This window comes from Enoplosus armatus, chromosome 19 (assembly GCF_043641665.1).
Source record: "Enoplosus armatus isolate fEnoArm2 chromosome 19, fEnoArm2.hap1, whole genome shotgun sequence".
Taxonomy (NCBI): Eukaryota; Metazoa; Chordata; class Actinopteri; order Centrarchiformes; family Enoplosidae; genus Enoplosus; species Enoplosus armatus.
The window spans coordinates 2,902,634-2,918,664 of record NC_092198.1 but is presented as its reverse complement, the minus strand read 5'-3'; the positions used below and the strand labels follow the sequence as shown (position 1 = coordinate 2,918,664).

General features: G+C 41.4%; 1 protein-coding gene across 1 annotated transcript; it reads left to right on the top strand.

Moving 5' to 3' along the window:
* Positions 1-682: 682 nt before the first annotated feature.
* Positions 683-12,327, top strand: slc30a2 (solute carrier family 30 member 2). The gene is made up of 8 exons (XM_070925906.1): positions 683-765; positions 7,457-7,668; positions 8,632-8,778; positions 9,402-9,555; positions 10,228-10,447; positions 10,979-11,084; positions 11,563-11,697; positions 12,182-12,327. Exons 1-8 carry the CDS (start codon positions 683-685, stop codon positions 12,325-12,327), a joined length of 1,203 nt encoding a protein of 400 aa, XP_070782007.1.
* Positions 12,328-16,031: the final 3,704 nt, after the last annotated feature.

Genomic DNA, 16,031 nt, shown 5'->3' with positions numbered 1-16,031 from the left:
GTGCGGTTGATGTAAAATCTAAATTAGAGGTAATTAACTGAATATCTGCAATACGTCACATTTTGTGAAATGTAACTGACATGTCTTAAAAATATGTGAGCACAAAATTGCAGGAATACTCTTGTTAAATGTGTTTATTTACAGTATCTACATTTTAACAAATTATAATTTATGTGAGAAAGAAATATTTCAACGCTCAAACACACACAGACCGATGTGTTTCTGTAAATGAATTGATTTTCGTTCATGTTGATGTTTGCTCCATTAGGATGCACCAACCGGAGGTCCTGCTTGTCCCCGGTGATCAGTCAGGCTTTACTGTAGTAGCCTGTGCGTCCTGTCCACTGACAGCAGCTGCAGTGTGGAGCGCGCTGCTGCAGCTCCATGTCCGAGGCTACAACTCCAGCCTAATTAAAACCTCCCTCAGAAAAACCCGCATGTGGTTTCCCCCTCCTGCCTCTCAACACCGCAATGAAGGAATTTATCCGTTTGTTCTGAAGTCTCGCTGCACACAGAAATGAGGTCCGGGCTGACTTTTCCCCGCGTCGAGTGAAGATCAGAGAACCGGACCTGTCGATTCTCACCGGCAACTCCTGCAGCATCCTCCAAAGACCAAAAACAAACCACCTTTACTTCTTTTCTCTCTCTCAGACGGGACACCGACTGACTGCAGGCTGAATAAATGGATAATAACGCTGCAAACTCGGAGAAATCTACACTGATACACGAGAAGAATGCGAAAATGTATTCTCTAAAACTACAAAGGTGGGACCATGTCATGTTTCATGTGCTGCATGGAGAATAATGCTGCATGCGGGAATAAGTTACCTGTACATGTTCAATTTGGCATGCGATAAAAAAAAAACAACATGTAAAGGAAAAAAAGAAAAAATAACAATTGAATCATGTCAAGTTTAAGGAAAGTGATTCTCGGTTATTTGTTGTGGGGAAAATCAACAGCTTAAAAGTGAACATTTTGCAATCAGCACACCCTGATCTCTGCAGGAGAATCTGCGGTTGTAGCGCTTGTGTCAGCGCTGGGAGCAGTTGTTACTGTGGTGCATGTTAAGCAGGCTGCCGCTTCTTGCCGGCTGTTTTATGTGAATGAACAAATTCATTTCCATGCTCGGCTTGTTTCTGGACAGCCTGTGACAAATGGCCCCGGGGCCAGTTCACTGAGCAATGCTAAAAACTCATCATCTGTCATTAGGGAGGCAGGAAGCAGCTCCCTGCACGTCCAGGCTGCGTGCGACGAAAAGAAACTCACCGATTAATAACGCAGTAAATACATGTAGGTGTTTATACCTGCAGGTGGAGCCGAATAATTCCACTGCGGTTTATTATCTTTTATGTACTTAAATGAGAAAATATTGGACAGTCATGAAGAATAAAGGAAACTCGTTGGCCTAGAATAATATAAAATAAGAAGAATCGAGAAGAATCTTTCCTTGTTCTGTAAAAACGATAGAAACCAGCTTCCAAGTCTGATTCAACTTATAGACATAAATCCTAAAAAATGAAGTTTTTTAATAATATATCGGCCAGTAAATGATACGTGTTCATGTTGGAGCTATGATTATAAAAACATATAAAGGGACATGGCCATTAAGTCAGAGTAAAATAAGATAATATTAAATAAAAAAATCGAATAATTAAATATATGACCACGGGCAGGTGTTTTTGTCACCAAAATATCGCAAATGATGGGAATAAATTAGTTGTTTTTTTTCCTGCACAACAGAAGATGCTGCAACAGAAAACCAGCTGCTGCAGAAACACACCACTCTGAACACTGCATATTCTAACACTGCAAATCATATAAAATACACGTAGAAAAAAGATCAAAATATCAAATATAATAATAATTTCTTCACGTTGTGCAGCATCAGTGGATCGTCACAGGCCTCCTGATCGATAACTGTTATCGGCTGCGGACTGTAAGCTAGTTAAAAAACTCTTTCACGCGCCCACATCAGCTGTTTCTCACTTTTCTTTTTTAGAGACACGTCGAGGACACGTGAGCTGACGGAAGTGTTCCGCTCCGTGAGCACGAGAGCGAGAGCGCGTCACGGCGCGTTCTTCAAACGCTCTTTTACACCGTCAGGTTGTTGCTGCGTCCGTCCAGGCCTCCGACACCACCTCCCGCTCTGAGACACGAAGAAGAAAGAGATTACCGTTGTGCTTCAGAGGGAGGCGTGTGCGCGTGTGTGTTTATTCCCGCGTGCGTGAGCGCGTGTGTGTGCGCGAGGGAGGGAGAGAGAGAGAGAGATGTGCATATGGCACCACATTTGAGATTTCATGCACCATTTGCACCTGTGTGTGTGTGTGCGTGTGTGTGTGTGCGTGTGTGTGTGTGTGTGCGTGTGTGTGCGTGTGTGCGTGTGTGTGTGTGTGTGTGTGTGCGTGTGTGTGTGTGTGTGTGTGTGTGCGTGTGTGTGTGTTTACTGTCATCTTCAGCATTTTTTCCCAGCTGGCAGCAAAGTGGTTTCATGAGGAAGTGACATCATTTTTCACATAAAGATATAAACCAAAAACATACAAGATAATCATCAGTATCACTTTCTGATGAGGCCTTATTTATAAAGGGTTTATAACACTGATGTAATGCTTTATTAATGCTTAATTGTGTCCTAAATCCTTTTGGCTTTTGGGCCATTTATAGTCATCAAATAGTCAACAGAAAGTTAACTGGCGATCGGCCACTATTTTGATAAATAATTGAGCTTTTCAGACATTTTTCAGGCGAAACTACTAAACATTCTCTGTTTCCAGCTTCATAACTGCGAGGATTTGTTGTTCAGACAAAACAAGCAGTTATAATATTATTTATTAAGATTTTAAAGACAAATTATGTCATGATTGCTGAAGAAAATTAGATAAGATTATCTGGGGTAGATTAATAAAGGACTTTAAAGAGTGTCTCATTTTCAGGCCACCAACAAAGGTTTGTAAGTCATCCATGATTATAAATGTGAGTAAGTCATTAATCAATCAATCAAATGTAAGTGTTAATACGTTGGTCCAGGTGCTCTTCAGGGGCCCTTCAACGATGAACTAAAGAGCTAAAAAGAGCAATTATTTTTCCTTATCGATTTATCTATTTAACATTTTCTTGATTAAACAATTCATTATTTAGTCTGTAAAATGTCAGCAAATTGTAAAAAAAAAGTTCCCAGAGACCAAAGTGACGTCTTCAAATGTCGTGTTTTGTCCGACTAAAAGTCCAAAACTAAAAATATTCAGTTTACTATAAAAGAAGAGAAAGAAAACCAGAAAATATTCACATTTGAGAAGCTGGAAAATGAGTTTTGGCCATTTTTTGATTTAAAAAATGACTAATAGATTAGATGGGGGTCATGTCCTGGACTGTTCCTGGTCCTGGATGTTACTGACCCCCCCCCCCCCCCCCCCCACCCTGGAAAACCACAAATTGTCATTTCTACAGTTCGTTTTTGTGTACGGATTAAGCAAACAAGACATTTCATGTTAATTAGTGCGCTTTAAAGGTGCTGGTAGAAGGATTTGGTAGATCCATGCTAGCTGTTTGCACCTTTTTCCAGTCTTTATGCTAAGCTAAGCTAACCAGCTGCTGGCTGTAGCTCCATATTAATTGTACAGATATGAGAGTGGTAACGAACTCTCAGCAAGACAGCAAAAATAAGCGTATTTCCCCCCCCCAAAAAAAACAAGACAATATAAAAAGACACAAACTGAACAAATAGGATTTAAGTCGACTTACAGAAATAATGACTCTTAAATCGGCTTATTTTTACTTTCGTCATATCACTGCTGATCGGCTGAGCAATGAGATGCAACAGAAACTGCTTAAATAACAGTAATAATTAGATGATCATCACTTTGACTTTTCTGTTAAAGCCACCTGACCAACACGTATCCCTCCAAAGACTGAACACGGTTCATTTCCCTTTCTCGCTGCAGGCCTTGTCATGTCCGTTACAGACAATATGGTGCTGCTGCTCTCATAAAGCAGACTGCAGCTGTAATCAAACGCTCGACGGTTATTGTTTTCACTATACGGCTTCTTCCTCTGAGGTCTCTTCAGATAATTTCACAGATCGCTGAATGAATATTCCCTCAGGTCCACTGTACACCTGCCCTGTGGGATATCGACAGATGAACTCTAATGTTTAGGTGACCATGTGACCAGTGTTGTCCTTTTGCCAACCAAGAACTTAACGCAGCAGCTAATACGAACTAAACTGTGATGTATATGTTGGTGTCAGCAGGATGATTGCTGCAGAAATGCTCAAACCACCTATTACTTTGTTTGGGCAATAACAATAACTGTGAAGCTCTTTATTACCTTTGGAGAGCTCATCAAAGAGGTTTATTCAGCAGCTCACACAACAAGTGTTGTATTTAAACAAGAGATAATCCACGATGACAGGCACCGAACGTGAAGCAGAGCCTCTGCATGACGTGAGGATCCTTAAACGCACACCTCTGAGAGGATTATCGTACCTACTTTACGGTCAAATAAGAGCATTAGCTTGCTTTGTTGAACGTTTCTGACTCGTAAAACTTCATGAAGCACATTCAACATTCAGGGTTCAGGGTTCCACCTAAGGCTCAACTACGGTGGCCGACAAGGACAAACGACCACAACGGACCAAAAGCTTTCCATTAAAGTCGAGAAGAAACAGCATTTTGAGAGCATCTAATGTCCGTATGGGATTTCCAAGTGAAACAGTTGTTGCTAGCTAGCTAACGAATGAATGTTAGCTCTGTGCTGCTAAAGTCGAAGATTGATTGATTGATGGATGTCGTGATATTATTGGTTGGTTTAAGCTCATGCAAGCACATGCCAGATTTTGTTTTACAGGAAGAAAACGTGATTGATTTTGACATAAGAAGACAAAGAAATCGATCTTTCTGGCACATATTGTTATAGGTAGCTGATAGGTGCACAATATGACCGGGAATCTAAAAAGGTGAAAAGGGGAGTTTTTCATTTCATCTCCGCAGCTTCAGTAACGATGATGACTCGATAACGAGCAAACGTGCTGCAGGCGAGCAAAACAAACGCGCTGCAAATACAGAAACGTGTGCAAAAGTCAAAAAACACACAAATCCCCAAAAACAAATGCGACAGAAAAACGCTGGATACGCGATGGAAGTGCTCCGGCCTCTAGGGGGAGCTCTGAGCGAAACTCATCCCTCACGTCTCCACCTTTATTTACAGTCGATACCTGTGAACTATAAGTGTCATAACATCACATCTGCTTTGATGTTTCATGTTATAATTCATTTTGTTTTCACCATCAGTCCAGCTTTGTTTACAGAGGGACTGTGAACGAGACAACGAGACATTAGCATTTGTCTCCGTCCAACTAATGTATTTAAATGTCTCCCTGTCCTCTCTGTTTGTCATGTAACGTGTGTGTCTTTGTCCCTGTGTGTGTGTGTGTGTGTGTGTTCACTGTTGTTTGTCCTGTGTGTACTCGGTTCAGGACATTTTGTACAGATGTTTTAAAGACTCTTTTATCTGCATGATAACAACACGCTAACATTTGAACATAACGCTGCCTCGAGGCTTCAGAGTGCTCGAGTGTGTGCATGTGTTGGATGTATGTAGGCTACGTGTGTGTGTGTGTGTGTGTGTGTGTGTGTGTTTGGGGGGTGTCCGCTCTTACGTCCCAGTGGTATAATTGAACAGAATCTGTTTTCCACTTGGCTGCTTCTTTCCAGCTTGGACATCCCATAAGACGTGTGTGTGTGTGTGTGTGTGATAAAGGCTAATCATGAAACACTGGCAATCTCCTATGTGAAGTGTGTGACATACAGAGTGTGTGTGTGTGTGTGTGTGTGTGTGGTTATCTGAAGTGAGCCCAAATTACCTTTTTTCCCACCTCATTACCTCCATCATTGCAGCTCCCCCTCACTGCACATGGCAAGAACAGCAACCTGGGTGTGTGTGTGTGTGTGTGTGTGTGTCAGCGTTTTGTTTTGTTGTCACGAGTTAAATCCAGCTCGATGTATGTATTGTCGGAGGTGAAGTATATCTACATGTGGAACAATAAATTGTTTAACAATCACTGGAACGAGGTAGCAACGTTCAAAACATCCATCAACAGTCAGACGTGATGCGGAACAGAAGACTCGATCAGTAACACAGGAAGTGAGACCGGGAAGACCTTAATCTGATCCTGAACGTCATCATTATCATCAGTCGTAATAGTACAAATAATAGATGATAGTCTGTCGGTCCAACACTTTCAGTCCAGACTGAAATATCGATATTTCCTCGACAACTGTCGAGACGGTTTGTCGTGAAATGTCTCACAGATATCTGATCAAAATGATAAAAACAGTGATGTTCCCCTCAGCTTCAGCTGCAATTTGTGTTTAGTGCTAAATAGCCAATGCAAGCATGCTAAACTAAGATGGCGAACACGGCAAACATCACATTTGCTTAACGCCAGCGCGTTAGCATCGTCATTGTGAGCATGCTGACGTTAGATCGATTAAGTTTAGGTCAAAAGGCGTCCAGCTGTCTTAAGTTATTCACATGTTAACACATTCTTTCAGCAGCATTTTTATGACTATATTTTAATGTATATTTAGAGACTACTTGACACTTAAAATATAGCAATTAAATGATGGTGAAACAACTGTTATTTTCTTTTTATGACCTGCACTTGAATCAGAAAATCTCTGCCTACTGGGTAACAACAAACACACTGAAATGAGTCTTCTGGGTGAAACGGGTTCTTACACACCCCTCCTCTCTGTCAGCATGAATCCATTATTTCACCTGGTTCTTTACTGGTTGATCCGCCTCAACGTTCTTCCACTTTAGTGAACATTGACTGTAATCCACTTTGTCGGGACAAGATCTGTTTCCACTTATTGTAACTCTGCCAAACAACATTATGCTCTGCAGCAACATTTACTCAACAATACGCTGTGGATCTGAGTCTGTTGCAAGCACCCCAATGCCAATAAAGACCGCCAGGAGTTGAATCTGGTTTCTGGTTGTACTATATGAATTTAGTTAAAATACTGGTGTCCTAACAGGTTATGAAACCATCGACCAGACTAGTGTATGTGAATCCAAAATCAGAAAGCTTTTTCCTCTGAGTAACAGTGTCCCATTACTCGGGATAATCTGCAGTCTTTGCAGTGAAGAGTTGTCATTGTTGTTACTTACTGAAGAGTGACAAACAGTTTACAGTTATACTTTGGTGGAAACGAGTCCAACTTGCCTCTAAAGGACAACTTACTTCACTATAAAACTCTGCTTTGTGTGGATTTTTTTAAACGTCTTTCAAGGTTTTGTGGAGTGGAGTAGTCCGTGTGCCTTTTAGTCCATTTATGTCTATAGCAGCATTGACTTGTTCCAATCCTACATACAGTAGGGGCTTTAAAAGTTGTATCAATGGAAGGGATGGACCACCTCTGTCTTCATGAACACACACCTTCTGTGTCCCTGCAGCTCCTTCCCAGACTCCAAAGAGCAATACCCCGACTTCCCTTTTAAGAATGGAGGCATGGCCGGTGCCATCGAGCTGAAGCGGCCCGTCGGCGCCCACTGCCACGGGGCCAAAGCCTTGGTGTGCGAGGACAGCGTGGACAAGCTGCTGGCCAAGAAGAAACTCTACATCGCTTCAGTCGTCTGCCTCGTCTTCATGATTGGCGAGGTCATAGGTAAAAGATTAGAAGCTCAAACTTCAGGAGTTACAGAGAAGAAGAGGGTCAGACTTTTGTATTTCTTTCTTACACAACAGCCATTTTCTAAAAATGAGGAATAAAAGAGGGTCAACTCATATTATCGATCGAACACTTTTTATGACAAAATCTATCTTCAGGTAATATTTGATACTTACTTACTTATACTTAAGTATATATATATATATGTGGGATATGATGTGTGCTATGAATGTGTCTTCTTTTGTAATGTAAGCTTATGAATGGTATAGGTATGGTATTAAACAAACTAAAATTGTAGGTACATTGACTTTTGTCGAGTCTGTAGTTTGTAGAAAATGGCCTGTATGGTATAGAAGTTCATTAATGACAAAACTATTGAGCAAACACGCAACAATTTTAAGCGCTTGGTCGCCTGTTAGTCAAAATTTGAACAAAAAAAAGGACCGAATTGTGAAAATAACACGAGAAGAAATTGTGTGACAAGATTTGTAACTCATTTCACGCTGCCATTATAGATACAATTACTGCTTTGATTGATTTGACATTGATATCCTCATAATGGAAATACTGCAATACTTAAGTCTTGAGTTACTGCTCATTTTCAAAAGAACAAAGTTGCAGACTTTTTATGGCTAAGAGTATAAAATGGTGGCTCACATTCATTGGCTGCTTGCCCAGATGTTTAAGATGATATAAAAGATGATATAAAAAAAAAAAAAATCTCGTCTCTCGATGCAAAAAAAGATGACCTAAGTATTAATACATATCATGGTTTGTAGCTGCATTTAATTACAGGTTTTATAAACCTTTAAATGGCTGAGATGGATGTAATTAAAGGTTGAGGGGGTTTTCACAGTCGGTGACACACTCCTTATCAGCAAGTTTTTAAAGTCGGTTTTCTTGTCATAAACCACATTCAAGGCTATTTCTCACACTCTGTTATTTTCTGGTCTCCTCCAGGAGGCTACCTGGCTCACAGCCTGGCCATCATGACCGATGCAGCCCACCTCCTGACAGATTTTGGCAGTATGATGGTGAGCCTGTTCTCCCTGTGGATCTCCTCCAGACCGCCCACCAAAACCATGAACTTTGGTTGGCACAGATCAGGTGAGGACGAGAGATCAGATACGTCTGAGTGGACGGACGGAGTGAGGAAAGAGGAGAGGAAGAAGAATGGATGTCTGGAGGGATGGATGGAACAATTTAGAACATTTATTTATACTAAGTGTGAATTTGTGAGTTAAGCTCACTTTGCAGCATTTTTTCCAATGCATCTTGCTAAATATGTGAAGATGTTTTCTTAAGCTGCAGTGTGTCGAGCTCTCAGGGCCACCGTACAAATGTCTCTTTAGGAACCTTGAAGAGAATTTGACCTGAGCACAGACCATTTCAAGAGACGTGGAGTATTTTTCATGGAGGTTAATGTGACGGCTTCCTGTCGCATCTACAAAGAGAAAGTTGTCGTTCTCCAGGGAAAAAATTCTCACTGACACAACTCTTACTGAACTCCGGAGCTTACAGTGTTTTAGAGCCCCCCTCTAGCAAGATTTGTGAACTTCCTGCATTTCTAAAGTATACGTACAGTGACGAGTCACTCCTAAAAACAAGCTGCATTCAAAGGATGGAGGAGGATTAACACATTATGCTACATGTGTCTAATTTCTGGGTGTCGTAGTGTTTATCATGTAAAAGTGATGAAGATTCCTGCCTCTCTGATCGTCCCTCCACAGAGATCCTCGGGGCGTTCATCTCAGTCATTTCCATCTGGATTGTCACGGGGGCTCTGGTCTATTTAGCCATCGAGAGGATTGTGCGCAACGACTATGAGATTGATGGCCATGTGATGTTGGTCACCTCCGGCTGTGCCGTCATCGTCAACATAATGTGAGTGCTTCTCGGCATAATGGGTGTTAATGTGGTACATTATGTCGCTATGATAAATGGCAAAAATGTTATTTAAAGCTGCACACTTCCTGATAACACTTTAAAACTATGCTCACCTCAGCTTCAACAGGTAAATGTCTTTAAATGAACTCAATAAAATAAAATGCAGGTGGTTCAACAAGTAGCTTAATCAGACATCCAGGCCTCCATCCACCAATCAGAGAGCAGAGGAGCACAGGGTTCGTACAGCTTTTTAAGGGTAAAATTCAAGCACTTTCAAGGTACCTTTCAAGGTAATTCCCAGACTCTCAAAGCCTTAATCGTCACATCTAAATTGTTACTAAAATGCCACAGCAATCAATGTATATTGTCTCCTTGTTTGTATGTTTTGATCATGATTATTTAATGCTCGCTGAAACACCAGATTCTGTTGGAAATATAGCATTTTTCAAGGAGTATATTCGAATTCAAGCATATTTCTAACCATGATTGATGATTTTGTGTCCCTTGTTTTGTGCTCATTGCTTTCTTTGTGCTTGAAACTCAAACCTGCATCTTTATAAATGTCTCTCTTCTCGGGAAATGTAATAAAAGGCTTAACATGAATGCAGCCGTTCCCCGTTTACCGGTAAGATACACAACAACAATTAAAGAACCTCTTCCTTTCTGCAGCATGGCCTACATCCTCCATCATTCGACCACCTTCCACGCCCACGGCAGCGGTTACCACCAGATAGACGAGGACGGCCAGAGTCCCATCGCTCACGGCCACTCCCACTCGCTCCTCAGTGGCCAGGGCAACGCGAGCGTCCGGGCCGCCTTCATCCACGTGGTCGGAGACCTGCTGCAGAGCGTCGGCGTCATGGTGGCGGCGACCATCATCTACTTTCGGGTCAGATATAGATCACATTCATGTTAGGGTGAGACCGAAATATCAGTTTGATGATGTTGGCGCTTTAATAAAAAGTCAAATATGATCCAACCGTCCTACATGATGCAGTCATGAATTATCCGAGTTTATGCTCTAAATTAACTAAACTGTTGTAGGAGCGTTTCTATGAAAATGAATGGGAAGATATGGAATTCCTTTTTTAAATTTTCAGCATCAAAATAGTGATTTGTTTTTCATTTTTATTGAATATTCTCTGTATAATACATCTAAAAGTACAGTCACTTTAATGGGTTTATTTTAAAAGCATCACAGTAATCACAAGTGTCATTTAAAGGTAATATTTCAATATTTTAATGTGTGCAGAAGGCTTGTTTATTAATGGATGAAAGGGTTAAACATGTCCGCCATCATGCAAGATGTTCCCTCTTCTTTTGCCCGGAGCACTTTAATGTCCTCTGACTGCGGAAAACACCATCTGACGTCCCTTTACTTACTCCTGTGAGTCTCCATAACCTCCTTTCTCTCTTTCAGCCTGAGTATAAAGTTGCAGATCCCATCTGTACGTTCCTGTTCTCCGTCTTTGTCCTCTGCACCACCGTCACCATCCTCAGAGACGTCTTCAGGATACTCATGGAAGGTACTTCACTTAAGGAGATCAATATTATTTGAACTGTTTTTATCTCATACTTCAAAATAACCTCATTCTGCACGTGGTCCAAGAGGCACACATGGTAGTACGCAGAGAACACACTGGTGATAACTCAGCTGTTTCAACCTCTAGGTTTATGCAGAACAAAGAGCACAGATGGTCTCATCCTGGGGACGTCACGAGATTTTAAATTTCTCTTTGCACGTCACTGAACTTCCTCAAGATGACCCTCTGAAAAGTAGAGCCAGAGGCGTCTTTAAAACTTTTAGTGAAGACAGAAACAGGCATAATGGTGTCAATGAGCAACATGATGAAGAATTAATTCTATGTCATTTTCATGCACACTGTATTCGTACGTCAGTCGTGGCTTTGTTCACTTTATTGGCAGCAGTAGCGTTTGTACTCCTGCATGACGACGAAAATGTGACAGACTCGTTATATTCATCTGTGGCTTGTTGTTTTTCAGGGTCTCCTAAAGGAATAGAGTTTAACTCGGTGAAGGAGGTGCTGCTGTCCGTGAAGGCCGTGAAGTCTATGCACTGTCTGCACCTCTGGGCTCTGACTCTGGGCCAGGCCCTGGTCTCTGTCCACCTGGCCATAGGTAAGGTAACAGACTGGCGCTGACACTGTTGAGTTGTTCTACCTTGTTATTACCGGTCTGCGTTCAAAATGTTCCTGACCTACAAGGTAACCGAATCAATTATCTACCAAAGAGATTAAATTAGACTGAACAGGTGCGACCCGCCAACTCTGATCACCAAGACGAGCCGTTTCACCACATTCCAGCACGGACATGACAATGATTTATGAATGGGGGAAAAAAGCATTAAAGATTTAAGCTTCAACTAACCTTTATTCTTTAGAAATGTCATGGGTGAAATTACCATGTGACTCTAGAGAGCCAGTGTCACCTTCATCCTGTTTGAGCACATTCATTTCACGCATTCCTGCGTTTCAAATCTCTGATGTCGACAAGTTTTAAATGTGTGTGAAGCCAAGAATACAGAAATTAGAGGGAAGCAGTTTAACAACATCCAGTAAAACACACTCACGGTGTTGTTCTCTACGTTCTTATTTCCCGTCAGAGGAGGGTGCCGACGCTCAGTCGGTGCTGCAGGAGGCCACCGATCTGCTCCACACCAAGTTTGGTTTCTACAGCATCACCATCCAGGTGGAGCTCTACTCTGAAGACATGAGCCACTGCTCCCACTGCCAGGACCCCAGTGACTGATACCGATACTGGACCCGGACGAGGCTGGACCCAATAGGACGTGGAACGGCTCAGGCACATTTTCATTCTCTCCGGGTGAGCTGGACCAGTGAGAGTGTTCGCAACGCAGCTTCCTGTTAAAGGAGGTTAAAGGTTTTTTTTTTGGTAGATTGTCGTGTTCGCCATTAATTAAGTCACAAGGAATCATCCATGTGTTGCGTCGTAGAGCGCAGACCACGGAGCTCCATGCTAACATGGAACAGGCCGACTAAGCCTAGAGGACCTCATCAGAAAAAAGAGGTGTACAGTACTGAAGTCCTCAAGGTTGCATTTACCAAATACTGGGACGACTTCACAAGAAGAACTTCCAGGTCAAGACCAGAACGTTGGTCCTGACCTAAAATAAACAGTTTACAGTAATACTAACTACTGCAGCTCAATAACAAAGTTGTTTTAGAAGAAGCATTTTACTTGTGAATGTGTTCGTCATGTTTGTCCATGGAAGACGTTTGAGGTGAAACGCTGCCACAACGTTTGCATTAATATGACCGTGACCAATAGGAGCAGCGGGGGTGGGGTGGGGTGGGGGGTGGGTCCACCCTTTTCAAGCACAAACGTAGAAATAAGAAATAAGTTCTAAAACATAGTTAATGTTTTTTATTTTCTGTTTAGATTGCTAAACTTTTAAAATGAAATATTAAAACTCAATTGAAGTAACGCAGCAAAGTTTATATTTATGCAACTATTTCAGGAGAAAACTACTTTCAGTTTTTTTCAGTCTGCTTCATGAAAGTAGCTGCTGCTGATTGAAAACACTGCCTGATTTTTAGTATTTCGTGTAAACTGCCAGAACCAGGACCACATGTTGTTCACATTTACTCATTTTCTACAGTAACTCCCCTGATAATGCTACTTATACACAGCAGTAATGCAAATCCTAATATATTAGCATGGAGCATGAGTATGTGCTAAACTGTTAGCATGGAGCACCTGATGTAATGCTCTACCAGGGACACATGGATGACTTTGAAGACTAACTTTACCAAACGGCTCATCTGCTGGACACTCACATCTTCATTTACCTACAAATGACATTTTTAAAGAGTTTTATTTGCAAACATCTTAGTTCGTACCACACTGACATAAGTTGTCTTTTAAAAGGAAGAAAAGCATGAATAATACCTCTCTAAGAATATACATTTTGGACATACTGTTGGTTGTTGCCTCAGGAAGATCACAGACGGAGGACGTGAGGACTTTTAAACCTGCTAATTGGTCAAAAGTACGGGATGATTAACCATTTAATCTACAAAAACTGCAAAAGAAAGATATTTCCAACCTTATGGGCTTGTTGGGTCCCTCACGCTGGTCTTAAGACCCACAGTATCCTGACCTAAACTGTTCTAGTACTCCCTTTAAACATTATACCGTACTGTACCTCATCATAACATGCAGGCTCAAGTGTCTGTCTCATATGGAAATAATTCAGCTAAATGTGACCAATCTCTCTGCTGTACTGTACTTTCATTTCATCACATCATACCAAAGATGAGGAGTCAGCTCCATTTCAGAGGAGATTTGACTAAATTCAACGAAAATATAAAGATTGGTTGAGATGTTTCTTCCCAACAGCCTCAAAACTGGACTCATTAAGGGCTATTTTTTTTATATAGTTCTTTTGACGATTTTGTTGTGTTGCGGGCATCCTCGGGTTCACCCGTCAGAGTCGAGACAGTACGTCCAACTCCGTCTTTAGAAGTGTTTGTCTCACAGAGCGCGCTGTATTGACTGAGCAGAAGGAAAGAGGAGAGAGTGTCAGACTGAAAAAGCATTCAGCTACTTCAACCGTCGACTGTGAGCGGACACTCAGGTCTGAGGGCGAAAATGATTTAGTCCTGCAGTCGGACGATTACTTTCAGCTTCATGCTGTCATCCATCTCATCTCTCTTTCCTCCCGTAGCTGCAGCGTTTCCAATCCATCTCCTATATGTCTCTCTGTTCCCCGGGCTTTCATTTATCTACATGTCCGTCAATCTGTGTCAAGTCCGCGCCCTGGAGTAGGCCGGATTTTCAATATTTGGGGGCCAAAGGGAACAGAATCTTACGGCAGGCTTCATGGGCGCTTGACTTTCAAAATAAAAACCTGAATTACTCAACTCCTTCTCGGGCTTAGACCACCTCCGAATGTGGTCTGCGCGATCGGACCTCATTCTTTCGTGGGTGCATTCACACCTGGAGCCCAGGACGGATGATAACACCAGGTGTAAACAGGGCCTAAGACACTATAACTCATTTCAACACCTGTCATTGCGTACACTATATTTTGCCCCTTTTATCCCTTTCCTACGACTCCAACTCTTCATACTCCTTCATACAAAGTTAAGCAAGCAATGCTGTTCAGCTCCCATCTATACACGAACCCACACAGTCCAGCTTCCAACTTTTCAAGCAATGCAGAACTGAGCAATCGGCCGGAGGGAGGCACTAGAGGAAACTAACGAAATAGAGAAGAGTTCGTCCTCTGGGGAGCTGGAACAGGCTTAGTAAAACAGCAAACTGCCCTTTAGGTTTAATTAATGAAACGTTGGTCTTAGTCTTGGTGCTAGGGGGACGATCGTGGCGTCATTAACATCATTACAACTTCTGGGGACCACAAATATCCACAGCATGTTTCATGGAACTTCAGCCAGTTTTTCATCGATATTAGTTAATACTTTGGACTCGAGTAAAGAGAATATTTCTTATCACTTTGCACCCATAAGAAAAGCCAACGAGCCAGCTGACATGCCTGTAATGTTTCGCAGCTACTATAAAAAGTGTTGATGTTGTTAGTTGCTCTCAAAGAAAGGACAGTTGTACATTGTAAACGCCTAGTTGACATCCATTCGGATCCAAATACTTGCATGGTTGTTAGCTGTTATTCAATATCACATACAGTAAGAAGTTTCTCGTCCAACTGCCAATCAGAATATGTTGATATACCACGCGGATGATTAATCAAAGAAAAGATATCTTCTTTAAAATTCTATATTTTCACCAATTTTTAAGGAGATCCTGTATATTTAAATACTTTCCTTTTGAAATAATGCAAAATGAGAATAATGGACCTAACAGCAGTGAAGACTACGTTAAAACAAAGTGAATGTAATAAAGACCAATGCATTTTACTGTACTAGTTTTATATACATGCATACTGAAGTTCTCCTCTACAGGCTGTGGTGTTAAACTGGAGCCAAAGTCTTTCTTTACAGTTAAATTCATTCCAGAAAAACGCTGTTCCTGTTTGTTCAGTCTAACGTTTGAGAATGCTCTGTATTGTGCCGTTGCTGTCTTTGTGTGACTGTTGTAAATATGTCAAATAGTGTGTATTTTCAGTGTATGACTCTGTGTATACATGTGTAAATACATTTACCTCCCTTGTACAATCTGTCTTTAAAAAGTCCTATTTGTCCAAGTGTTGTGGTGATTGTCGCATAAATCCACATGTCACATCTGTGATGTTTGATATTTCATTTATATGTGTGGCAAGAGGTTTTTGTAAAGTGAAATAAAAGACTGCAGATGACGGAAAGAGGCTGGATTATTTCATGTCCATTGAGACGACGTAGCAGGTTAACTTGGTCACTTTAAAGCAGAAGATTAGCGGTTTTAGACCTGAACCTGAACTTGTATTTTGGTTTTGATAAAAATATCATTCAAAAGCCGCATAGTTACCGTTTATATCA

What these genes read in the sequence shown, in the direction of transcription:
- slc30a2 (XM_070925906.1), top strand. Translation starts at nt 683, where the DNA reads ATGGATAATAACGCTGCAAACTCGGAGAAATCTACACTGATACACGAG. An exon ending in TATTCTCTAAAACTACAAAG is followed by an intron (nt 766 to 7,456) that starts GTGGGACCATGT and finishes GTGTCCCTGCAG; the next exon opens with CTCCTTCCCAGACTCCAAAG. An exon ending in CGACCATCATCTACTTTCGG is followed by an intron (nt 10,448 to 10,978) that starts GTCAGATATAGA and finishes TCTCTCTTTCAG; the next exon opens with CCTGAGTATAAAGTTGCAGA.